Source organism: Podarcis raffonei, chromosome 12 (genome assembly GCF_027172205.1).
Source record: "Podarcis raffonei isolate rPodRaf1 chromosome 12, rPodRaf1.pri, whole genome shotgun sequence".
Classification (NCBI taxonomy): domain Eukaryota; kingdom Metazoa; phylum Chordata; class Lepidosauria; order Squamata; family Lacertidae; genus Podarcis; species Podarcis raffonei.
Window position 1 is genome coordinate 4,132,044 of NC_070613.1, and position 13,052 is coordinate 4,145,095.

Genomic DNA, 13,052 nt, shown 5'->3' on the forward strand with positions numbered 1-13,052 from the left:
ACGACTGGACCTAACGGTCAGGGGTCCCTTTACCTTTACCTTACAGTCAGAAATAAACCGTAGATGAAACAGACTTTCTGACTTTCTTCTTTCTCCTGCTGATATGCAAGGGGAAGGGGGTGTGCATCTTCCATGCAGGGAGATGTCACCTATCAAGATCTTCCTGGACTGCGGGGAAGCCAGCCAGGGTAGATCACCGGCAAACAAGCCCCGGGAGCCGGGGAGAGGGGCCGGCCTCTCCCGATGGGGCAAGTTTTCCAACAAAGCTATGGATTATAATGATAAACGGGACTGTGTGCGGAAAATATTAACGTTTGGAATAATTATAAAAAAGACTTGGAGCCTCTGCGGAGTTAATTTCTTACTTGCCCCCTGGTTGAGGAGAGGAGGGACTGGACTTTGAAGACTTGCCGGGCTTTGGCGGGGCACTAGATCATTCTTCTACGAATAATTATAATTAATTGTTTTGACTGGATGTGGAGGGGAGAATTTGGAGGCCCTCCAGGGCTTTGCGTGACTCCCTGCTTGAAATTGAAAGCGGAATTTTACAGCTGCAATCAGAAGAGTTGAGAGCAAAGAGAGATCTCTCCAGAGTAACTTTTGAGTCAACAAAGCCATAAGGCACAAGGAGATCAGAAACAACTAATATGGACATAATATTTGATAAAGAATTAAAGGGACAATTGATGAAAATTAATACCTCACACAGGAAGAAGAAAGGAGAACTTCACTTGCGAATTTACAAATAATTATATGTGTTAATGCGAACTGAAGTTAATTATTATAGCTGTGGTACAAGGGATTTTATCAAGAGTGGATTGTATTTGGTTTGAGCAATAGTCTGGAGGCAGAATGAAAGGGAATCAGACTACAGCACGTGGGAAGCCACCCAAAATTTATAATTAGCCATGTAATTGATATTTATTTGAATTGGTATTGCTATTTGGTATTAATATAAATGGCGCATTTTGGATTTTTGTAACTGAAAATTAATAAAAATTATTTAACAAGAGAAACCTACGTTCTGCTGCAAGGCAGGAACTTAGCACCTATGCTATGAATGCATGTGTGAATGAGACCTACAACTCAGAACTCCTGAAGTCGGGCAGCCGCTGCCATGTTCCTCCCCTTCAGGCGACTCCATTTTCATGTGTACATAACGCTTTGTCAGAGCTGCTCCACAGTCTGCAGAATGAGGGCGGTGCAGTGTAATTCTGGACTGGACCACTTCAGACTGAGGAATCAGCTACATTAGTCAAAAAAAGAGTGTTTCGAATGCACTATAAACATGCAACACCAGATGGCGCCGGAGAGCAAAGAAAATTTATATGTGATTTTCCATAGCGGGTTTTTTTCCTTTTTGTTATAACAATTTAATTTCTGACTTATTTATAGAGGGGTTTTCTTGTGTGCAGATCTACCCTAAAAGTGGGCAAACAACCAGCCACACGTTAACTTTGCCTCCAAATTCCTGTATGCAGTGGAGCTCTACCTCTCTTTTAAATCAGAACCAGTGAGGGCAGTGAAGGTCCTGTGTGAGTGTCTGGAGGCGGTTGGAGGATGGATGGCGGCTAACAGATTGAGGTTGAATCCTGACAAGACAGAAGTACTGTTTTTGGGGGACAGGAGGCGGGCTGGTTTGGAGGACTCTCTGGTCCTGAATGGGGTAACTGTGCCCCTGAAGGACCAGGTGCGCAGCCTGGGAGTCATTTTGGACTCACAGCTCTCCATGGAGGCCCAGATCAATTCTGTGTCCAGGGCAGCTATCTACCAGCTCCACCTGGCACACAGGATGAGACGCTACCTGACTGCGGACTGTCTTGCCAGAGTGGTGCATGCTCTAGTTATCTCCCACTTGGACTACTGCAATGCGCTCTACGTGGGGCTACCTTTGAAGGTGACCCAGAAACTGCAATTAATCCAGAATGCGGCAGCTAGACTGGGGACTGGGAGCGGCCGCCGAGACCACATAACACCGGTCTTGAAAGACCTACATTGGCTTCCAGTACGTTTCCGAGCACAATTCAAAGTGTTGGTGCAGACCTTTAAAGCCCTAAACAGCCTCAGTCCTGTATACCTGAAGGAGCATCTCCACCCCCATCGTTCAGCCCGGACACTGAGATCCGGCACCGAGGGCCTTCTGGCGGTTCCCTTATTGCGAGAAGTGAGGTTACAGGGAACCAGGCAGAGGGCCTTCTCGGTAGTGGCGCCCGCCCTGTGGAACGTCCTCCCTTCAGATGTGAAGGAAATAAGTAGCTATCTTATCTTTGAAAGACAACTGAAGGCAACCCGGTTTAGGGAAGTTTTTAATATTTAATGCTGCATTGTTTTTAACACTCGATTGAAAGCCGCCCAGAGTGGCTAGGGAAACTCAGCCAGATGGGCGGGGTATAAATAATAAATTATCATCATTATTATTATTACTTATTATGTGCAGAAGAATTCTCTCTCAGGGAATGTCTGCAGCGGTGCATCCCAGAATTCCACCACCTGCCTGTCTGAATGGTGAACACAGATCAAGATACAGTGCTACCTCGGGTTACATACGCTTCAGGTTACATACGGTTCAGGTTACAGACTCCGCTAACCCAGAAATAGTGCTTCAGGTTAAGAACTTTGCTTCAGGATGAGAACAGAAATCGTGTTCCGGCGGCGCGGGTGGCAGCAGCAGGAGGCCCCATTAGCTAAAGGGGTGCTTCAGGTTAAGAACGGTTTCAGGTTAAGTACGGACCTCCGGAACGAATTACGTACTTAACCTGAGGTACCACGGTACTGGATGACACAAAACTCACATAGCCCATTGCCTGCCCTGAGCTTAAGGGACAGAGGAGACGCAAGAGAGAGGAGGACATTGTGCTTCTACAATCTGACCTGGCCAGGTCACCTGGAGGAAAACTCCCTCTCTCTTTTGCCTGCATGGTAGAAAAGGGATTCTGAGTTTGGGGCTCTGCGCCTGTCACTGTCCCACGCGCTTCCTCATTGTGATTCCCCTCCCGGAACTACGGCAGGCAGCTCAGCCTCGCATACTCACCTGCACTTGTGGCAACAGCGGACGAGGTCGTCCTGCTGGACACGGTCCGCAAGGAACTGGGGTCGGCAAAGAGGCAGGCGGATTTTGGAGAGGAGCTCCGGCAAGAAGGGCTCTCGATGCTCGCGGTCGTACCTCACCCAGGCCAGAGCGGCTTCGAAGACCTGTTGGAAGCGGAGAGGGAGATATTTTTTTAAAAAAGGCTACCCAGGACGTTTCCAGGTTATGATGCTCTGTTTTAGGAAACTCGGAAGAGATGAAAGCATCAGTCCTCTTGAAGCGCCGACACTCATTCAGGCTTGAAACCCAGCTTACACTTAGGCAGTGTTAGAAATTATCCAGGCGCCAGGCATGTTTTGCGACTGGCGTGGGAGTCCATTGCGACCACATGAGAGATCTCTGGGTGCCAGATTGCCGACTGACATCTCCACCTGGCTGGCCTCTCTAGTTTCTTAAGCAGGTAAACTGAAGATCTTATTTATTGCATTTATAGTAAAGGTGAAGGGACCCCTGACCGTTAGGACGACTCTGGGGTTGTGGCACTCATCTCGCTTTATTGGCCGAGAGAGCCGGCGTACAGCTTCCGGGTCATGTGGCCAGCATGACTAAGCCCCTTCTGGCGAACCAGAGCAGCACACGGAAACGCCGTTTACCTTCCCGCTGGAGCGGTACCTATTTATCTACTTGCACTTTGACGTGCTTTTGAACTGCTAGGTTGGCAGGAGCAGGGACTGAACAACGGGAGCTCACCCTGTTGCGGGGATTCGAACCACCGACCTTCTGATCAGCAAGCCCTAGGCTCTGTGGTTTAGACCACAGCCCCAGCCGCATCCCATTGCATTTATATCCCACCCTTTTCTCCATGGAGTCCATGGCTCAGCCCCCCCCCTTAATCCCTACAACTCTGTGAGGCAAATAAATATGGAGGAAGCAAAATCTCACTTAAGAGAAGGACCTGCAATGTTTTCATTGAAGCTTGACTTTGTTTTATTCTGGATTATTGCATCTGATGTTTTGTTTTTATTTTCATGTGTTGTAAACCACTTTGAGGTATTCTCTTTAAAACCTAAAGCCGCAGAGAAATAAAATTAACAAGAACAATAAACCCCACAACTGGGGGGAGGGGGAATAGTGCCTCGACAGACCACTGCGGCAACCGTAACCAAGGTTTAAGGTGCCATTTAGCGATTAGCTTATATAATCGAGTTTCTAACACCGAACTCAAGGGCTTGGAATGATGTGCTACAAAAACCTGTACCTTTATAATAATAAATTTTTATTTATACCCCGCCCTTGCCGGTTCAAAAACCGGGCTCAGGGCAGCTAACAACAAATTTAAAATACTTTAAAACACTTAATTATAAAAACAGCATAAACTACGGTATAAAAACATGAATGACAATAAAATTAGATAATCCCCAGAGCTAGCTGGCTGATTTGGTCCTACTTGGGCCAGTGAGGAGACCAGGGGAGAATTAGCTGTGGGGTCTCAGAGCGGGTGATCTTCATAAAAGGGGAGGGGGAGGGAAGAGAAGGGAAATAAAAGATCAGGCTGAATTCAAATTAAAGGCCAGGCGGAAGAGCTCTGTCTTACAGGCCTGATGGAAGGAGGTTAAATCCTGAAGGGCCCTAGTCTCCTGGGACAGAGCATTCCACCAGGTCGGAGCCATCACTGAAAAGGCCCTGGCCCTGGTGGAGGTTCCTTAGGGCCCGGGACCTCTAAACTATGGTTATTTATGGACCTTAAGGTCCTCTGCGGGGCAGACTAGGAGAGGCGGTCCTGTAGATACGAGGGCCCTAAGCCACAAAGACTTTAACAATATACATTTAAGCAGGGGAAGACCGGGAAGTTAACCCCTAGGGTTAACTTGCCCCTGGGCTCCCACAACCGCTCTAAATTCCTCCACTTACATAAACGACTTATCTAGGCACTTCCTCTGTGGCTGCCGCACCCACTTCATCCCCGATAATCTACCCCCATAAAAACATCTGTCCTCGCTAGGATAGCCCTTCGACAAGTCCACTCTTGAGACACAAATAATTCACAGCTGCCTTAGCGCGGAGATCAGCGGTTGAGCCCATGACTTATGGGCAGAAGGATCACTCAACTTACTCTCCTTCAAGATTTGCAGTGCTAAGGTCAGCTTGCGGTCATCAAAAGCACCATGCCAAAGAGCGACATAGATAAAAGGGTGGCATTTTATCTGATGGTGGTGTGTGGCAAGTGATGCCGGGGAGGCCACACCGCAGAGGGAGCCACCAAGCGATATTTGGTTGGCCACCGAGATGACCTGGCCTTTTCTTCCCGCACAAGAAGGTTCTCTGCACTTGGACCTAGGAAGCTGGCAGGGTGGTCGTCTGAAGTTACCATCAGTGGAAATAAGATAAAGGTAAAGGGACCCCTGACCGTTAGGTCCAGTTGCGGATGACTCTGGGGTTGTGGCGCTCATCTCACTTAATTGGGAGCCGGCGTACAGCTTCCGGGTCCAGCATGACTAAGCCGCTTCTGGCGAACCAGAGCAGCGCACGGAAACGCCGTTTACCTTCCCGCCGGAGCGATACCTATTTATCTACTTGCACTGGCGTGCTTTTGAGCTGCTAGGTGGGCAGGAGCAGGGACTGAGCAACGGGGGCTCGCCCCGTCGTGGGAATTCGAACCGCCGACCTTCCAATCAGCAAGCCCTAGCCTCTGTGGTTTAGACCACAGCGCCACCCGCATCCCCCGGAAATAAGATAAACCTTTTCTATTGCAGCTCTCAAGGGAAGGGTGTGTGGAACTCACCTTTCACTTGCTTCCTGCTATCTCTTGAATACTTTTTGCCATTGAGAGGCTTTCGGCCTGCGACTGGGTGGTTTCGCTTGCCCCCTTCCTTGTTACCACTTTGCAACTACGGTGCTGGTTTTCTTTACGCTTGTCCTGTACTGTAACTGGCCTTTATTTTAACCTGCTAGATGTCACGAGCTCTTTTGGCTTTCAAGCAGAAAGGTGGAAGGCAAACCTTGCGATGAGCAACCAACACACCTTGGGACCTCGGAGGCACCTACCTGCTCCTCTAACTTAACGTTGAGCTCATCCCTCGAGACCAGCTCCAGGACGTCTTCCAAGGGCAAGGCCAGGAACTCTTCGCACACAGAAACCTCCACAAAGTGCTGGTGGATGAAGCTGTTGGCAGCATCGTAGAGTACGGCACACATCATAGTTTCGGCAAACTGGCGCACGCCCAGGCAGTTTTTTGGGTGAAGCCTTTAAAGATGGTGCAGATGAATATGGGAGAGTTGAACAGCTAATAAAGTCTCTGACCTACGCAAAAGCTAGTCCCCAACACCCTGTCACCCTCTAGAACAGGATTTTCCAAATCCGGGGTCTCCAGCTGTTTTTGGACTACAACTCCCATCATCCCTAGCTAGCAGGACCAGCGGTCAGGGATGATGGGAATTGTAGTCCAAAACCAGCAAAGTTTGGGAAACCCTGTTTCACACAGTCACGCTGACCCTGGGGTGTGTTCAGGTGCCTGGTGTGCTCTGGTCCATGGGGTCACGAAGAGTCGGACACGGCTAAACAACAAAATAGGGGGTGTCTTATAGTCGGAAAAGTATGGTGAATCTAATAAAATAAAATCCCTACTTAGCAGCCTGCTTTTACCTGAGGTTTTCGTCTCTTTCAGGGGAAACATTTTTGGCAGAGTGTGTGCATATCTTATACTGGCAAAGCCACCGGTTTTTCCCTTTCCTTTTCTGGAAATCTATATATCGTATTTTTCGCTCTATAAGACGCACTTTTCCTCCTCCAAAAATTAAGGGGAAATGTGTGCGCGTCTTATGGAGTGAATGCAGGATCCATGGCTTCAGCGATAGCAATGCGAAGCCTCCGGAGCACAGCGGGAGCGGTCCTGCTGCGCTCTGGAGGCTTCGCGTTGCTTTTGCTGAAGCCAGGAGAGCAAGAGGTGTCGGTGTTGCTTTGCTGGAGAGGCGCTGCACAGCTTTCCCTCTCTGCGCAGCGCCCCTTCAGCAAAGCGGGAGGAGAAATGGAAGGGGCTCCATTCCTCCTGCCGCTTCGCTGAAGGGTCGCTGTGCAGAGAGGGAGAGAATTTTTTTTCTTGTTCTCCCCCTCTAAAACTAGGTGCGTCCTACGATCGGGTGCGTCCCATAGAGCGAAAAATACGGTAGCTGGCTCTTTGATTTGACACCTGGAACCTGTCTTTGACCATGGCTAGCTACAGCCCCCACCTCCCGGCCAACAGAAAGAAGGTTCCTCTTCACCCATCTAAAAGATTACCCAAAGCAGGCTTTGACGTGAAGTTTACAGTCCTCTCTTCTATTGAAGCACTTATTTACAACTGCATCAGGGAGAGGGAGAGAGAAATCAAGCAATACGGGTAGCAGCGGAACAGCCCAGCTGGCTGCAGGCGCACCCGGTCCTCTGACCTGTAACTAGAGGCACGTCAACGATGTGGCTTAACTCAAATGGTATGAGTGGAAGGGAGGGGGGGAGAGAATGACTTCTTGGCAGGCCACAGATATTTCAAATTCTCCTTTTCTGATGAACTGACAACAAGTGTGCATGTCTTTTGACCCAGCCCAAGTTACAGGGCAGCATTCCACAGAAGCTTCGGCCAGGCATTCTCTCCAGTGAAACAAGTCCAAAAGCTATAAACCCAGACTGCTCAGCAATTTCCTCTTCTAGGTCACTCTACCTTTGCCCTAGACGCAGATGGACAAGGAAGTGGATAGGGCCCCTGCCTTTACTGTGCCTTACTGTGAACTTGAGAAGAAGGCAACGTCCTCTAAAGGGAAAGGGAACAACCTAGGAAGGCAGCATCCACTTTCTGCATCAAGGACCCTGGCTGTTTAACCTGTCCACAAATGCACTCTTTTGGGACACGGCACCAAAGATTCCAGGAGCAATGCTACTATGGAAGACTGCATTTGGTGGACAAATTATTATTATTATTATTATTTGTAGGGTTTCTTTTTTTAATAAATATTTATTAAAATTTTCCATTTTATGCAAACAAAAAGAAGAGGGAAAAAAAGCACAAAGAAAAAAGACAATATTAAAAACACATAATTTTCAAAACCTAGTTTCCAAACCATCGTCCTTTGACTTCCTCGAACCTCCCCTTCTTGTTTTCTAGATCAAATTATTTATCCAGCAAATACTGATCTCCCAACTTCGCACTTAATTAACCCCTTATTTTCTATTCAGCTTCTTAAATTATTGTAACTTAAACCTTATTAAAACAAGAGAAAAAGAAAAAACATTTCTTCCATATTCTTTTACCATAACAGATAGAAACCATTAATTTCAATCCAACTCCCTTCAAAGTTCAGTAATGTTACAGTACTTCTTTAAATAGTCCTTAAATTTCTTCCAATCTTCTTCTGCCGACTCTTCTCCCTGGTCGCGGATTCTGCCAGTCATTTCTGCCAATCCCATACAGTCAATCAGCTTCGTCTGCCATTCTTCCAGAGTGGGTAGATCTTGCGTCTTCCAGTGCTTTGCTATAAGTATTCTTGCTGCTGTTGTTGCATACATAAAAAAAGTTCTATCCTTCTTTGGCACCAATTGGCCGACTATGCCCAGGAGAAGCATTTGGTGGACAAATTAAGGGTTGGGCTTTTGTTTGGCGCCTGCTTTTTGAAATAGTATTCTCCTGATCGTAGCTCATTCTGATTCTAACCGCAGTCATCAAGGCTAGTAGCCACAGAAAGCCTTATCCTCTGTCCATTTGTCTCATCCTCTTTTAAAGCCATCCAGGCAACACCGCAAAGGAATCGTCAGTATTTAAAAATAATTAAGTAAGGGGAAAGAGATCAAATCAAAGAGATCAAAGGGATTCGTCTCTGTAACCTTGGCCACCAAATATTTTTTAGAGTAAGCTAAACTTGGTTCTAGGTAAAGGTAAAGGACCATTAGGTCCAGTTGTGGCCGACTCTGGGGTTGCGGCACTCATCTTGCTTTATTGGCCCAGGGAGCCGGCGTACAGCTTCCAGGTCATGTGGCCAGCATGACTAAGATGCTTCTGGCGAACCAGAGTAGTGCATGGAAACACCGTTTACCTTCCCGCCGGAGTGGTACCTATTTATCTCCTTGCACTTTGACGTGCTTTCATACTGCTAGGTTGGCAGGAGCACGGACCGAGCAATGGGAGCTCACCTCGTCACGGGGATTCGAACCGCCAACCTTCTGATCGACAAGTCCTAGGCTCTCTGGTTTAACCCACAGTGCCACCCACGTTCCTTTACACTTGGTTCTACTTATTAGCATTTCATAGTTCTGGTGAAGTAGTCCAAGACTGCCATGCCACAATAAATTAGTTCGTCTTTAAGATGCAACAAAGCTCCCACCACCCTGGGATGTTTTGATAAATGGTGGTATATAAATTCTTCTTCTTCTTCTTCTTCCCGGACACTGAGGTCCAGCTCCGACGGCCTTCTCGTGGTACCCTCACTATGGGAAGTGAAGTTACAGGGAAGCAGGCAGAGAGCCTTCTCAGTAGTGGTGCCCGCCCTGTGGAACGCCCTCCCATCAGATGTCAAGAAGATAAACAACTATTGGACTTTTAGAAGACATCTGAAGGCAGCCCTGTTTAGGGAAGCTTTTAATGTTTGATGAATCATTGTATTTTAATATTCTGCTGGAAGCTGCCCAGAGTGGCTGGGGAAACCCAGCCAGATGGGCGGGGTATAAATATTAATTATTATTATTATTATTATTATTATTATTATTATTATTACTACTACTTTTGGTTCCAAGGTTGGTCAGCCCCTGAGCCGGGGTCTTTTCTTTAAAAAAAAGGGAGGGGGAGTTCCAAAATGGTGAAGAGAGATTTCCAGGCAGCTCAACTGTTTGGACTTGATCATGAGAAACCATCTTCCAGTAGCCTCCTCAGCTCACCCCAATGGGGCACCTATCCAAAGGTGCTGGCACAGGACAATTCTAACAACTTATAAGAAGAGCTGAGTCTCATCGAGCTTTAAATGTATCATCATTATTATTTTTATATATGTATTTATAACATGCTGAAATGACTGGCAGAATCCGTGACCTGGGAGAAGAACTGATGGAACAGGACTGGAAAAAGTTTAAGGACTCTTTACAAAAACATTGCAAAATGTTTGAGTGTTAATATGATGTGGGAAGTGAAGGTAACAGGGTTTGTGTGATTTGGTTAAATGTGAATGAAAAGAAGAATGTTAAAAAGGACAAGGGGTTATGAACAGAACATTATTATGTCATAGTATATAAGATGAGGTATGGGCTAAAATAATTGAAAAATTGGGACATAATATTTAGAAGAATATAAAATTAAGTATGGTTTAAATAAGGTTTTGAACTTGCTGAATTTGATTGGAATAAAGAGGAACACAAAAAAGGGGGATGTGAGGAGGTCAAGACAGAGGGGTATGGAATTTTATAAATCTAAGAAAGTGGATTTTTCTTTTTTCTTTTTTTCTCGTACCTAAGGGACCGCCTCTCCTGGTATGTCCCACGGAGGACCTTATGGTCTTCATACAAAAACATCTTGGAGCTCCTGGGCCACAGGGAGGTTAGGCTGGCCTCAACCAGAGCCAGGGCTTTTTTGGCCGTGGCCCCAATCTGATGGAACGCTCTGTCACAAGAGACTAGGGCCCTGCGGGACTTGACATCTTTCCGCAGGGCCTGCAAGACAGAGCTGTTCCACCAGGCCTTTGGCCAAGGCACAGTCTGACCCCCTCTCTCCTTCTGTAATCTTCATAGAACTCTAGCCCAATGGTTGCCATTAATTTGATTCTGAACTGATTTCAATTAATTGACCGTGATTTTATGTAAACTATGCTATTTTTACTGTTGTTAGCCGCTCTGAGCCCAGCTTTGGCTAGGGAGGGCGGGATATAAATAAAATATTATTATTATTATTATACAGAAATGTATAACTTTGTATTAAGCTGGCTCTGTGGTTCTCTCAAACAAAGTATTCTTAAGTTTCTTGACTCAACTCAAGTTAACTTGGGGGGAAGGCTTTGAAATAGGAGACATCTTTAAATCCCCACTGCCATGCCTTCAACAGACTTCTTAGGGCAGGCATAGGCAAACTCGGCCCGCCAGATGTTTTGGGACTACAACTCCCATCATCCCTAGCTAACAGGACCAGTGGTCAGGGATGATGGGAATTGTAGTCCCAAAATATCTGGAGGGCCGAGTTTGCCTACGCCTGTCTTAGGGGTTGGGAGGGGGGAAGACCACCCAGGCCCCTTAGACCACCTCTTCCGTGCCTGGGGGCTGGTACAGTGGCAGTATCTGCTGCAGCAACAGATTTTGCCTTCAGGAAATTCAATACCTGCTGCAACAGCAGATTTTGCTTTCAGGAAATGGCAAGTGAGGTGGTGGACCACCGTTCTTGCGCTCTTCTCAAAGCGGGCCCCCAGAAATGCTAGCTGCCAGCCGGGTTTTCCCTGGTGTGTGTCTGTGCAAGGAAGATTTTGCCTCACTTCCGTATCTGGAGCTATCTCTACGTTGCACACACTTCCTGCTTTGTAGCATGCCACACGGTCTGGATTGCAAAGGCCGGACGGAATCTCTGCAATCTTGATGCACCTACCATTCCGCCTTGGGATAAGGGACACAGTCACACAAAGCACACCCTGCCTCAAGGAAATCTCAAGAAATACTAACGGTAGAAGAATGGCAGATGAAGATGTTGAGTTTTTGGAGCTGGCAGACCTGACTAGATGAATCCGTGATCAGAAAGAAGAGGAATACCAAGAAGATTTGAAGAAATTTAAAGATGATTTAGATAAATATTGTAATATAAGATAAGTAGAAAATACTTGAAAGTACCAAATAGGCCTAGGATTAGAATAAGGATGTTGTATATTAATATGGATCTAAGTCAGTAAGAAAAGAGATGAAGATAGTAGATTGAAGGAGTTAACTGTAGTAGAAAGATGATTTTGGAGAACTGTTACAAGGTGATATAATGAAATTCATTGTAAGAAGTTCTGTGAGGTGAATTATTGGAACTATTGCAAAAATAGATAAAGGGGAGGATGGTTAGTTAAGAATAATTAAAGGCAATATGAATTTAAGAAATGCATAAGAAGTGCTTAAAACGGTGGATCATCAGAGGTGCTGATGGAAGTCCAAAAAAAGATTGTATAAGTGGTGAAGTTTTGTGATATGCATTATAATTTATATGTTAAAATTAATAAAAATAATTATTAAAAAAGATATAATGAAATTCAGTTAGAGGGGATTCGAGGAAGTCAGCTAATAATGAAATTTAAAATGAACTTTAGAAAGAATATGTGGTTTTATTTCTGTATTTTCTTTCCTTTTGTTGTGTAGTATTGTAGTGTGCTTTCTTTTGTATGTTTTATATGTTCTATCTGTTAAAATCAATTAAAAAATTGAAAATAAAATAAAATGAAATAAAAAGCACACCCAGCGTCATAGCAGCGAAATTCTCTGGAACCAGACCCCTCACCTCTCTCTGAGGAATGAGCAACAGGCATCCTTGATGTTTTGCAGTTGCAGGAAACTTGCCCCCATCAGCAAGGACTGGACGTTCTGCTGGTCAATTGCCAAGTGCCCATTGTAGGCGAAGTTGATCAGAGCTTCCAGTGCGCTAAACGGGCCAGAGAAGAATGGGAAAGCATGAGCTGTGAGTAAACACACACATGACTTTATAAGCCGCTTCAAAACAAGTGTGTGTGTGTGTGTGTGTGTGTGTGTGTGTGTGAGGGTCGGTGGGGAGGGGCAACAACGTTCAACCCCGGGCAAGGTCTGTGTTGATTGATAGGCCCTTGTCAGATTCCAAGGATTCCAGGCCTTCAACAGCAACAAGAACATTGCGCTTCTGGTCCTTGGAATTGCAGAGATAAGCTGGAAAACAGCAATTGTGACGTACTAAGGTTATAACATCTTTACAACCTCATGCTCCTGTAGCTTAGTTAGATGAACTTTTGCCTAAAAGCAAAGGAACGAACTGCCGTTTCCAAATGTTTTGGGGAGAAAAACTCACCCAGAAATCAATAAAACTTT

At 46.0% G+C, this 13,052-nt stretch overlaps 1 protein-coding gene across 2 annotated transcripts in view; it reads right to left on the reverse strand.

Annotated features, from left to right (window-relative positions):
- Positions 1–13,052, reverse strand: part of KLHL18 (kelch like family member 18) — a 45,167-nt gene that overhangs the window by 10,915 nt on the left and 21,200 nt on the right. For both annotated transcript variants that reach the window (XM_053409402.1, XM_053409401.1), the window contains exons 3-5: positions 12,496–12,636; positions 6,074–6,272; positions 3,032–3,192 (exon numbers count right to left, since the gene is read on the reverse strand). In XM_053409402.1, coding sequence (XP_053265377.1) covers positions 3,032–3,192; positions 6,074–6,272; positions 12,496–12,636 — 501 coding nt within the window. The remainder of the gene's footprint in view (positions 1–3,031; positions 3,193–6,073; positions 6,273–12,495; positions 12,637–13,052) is intronic.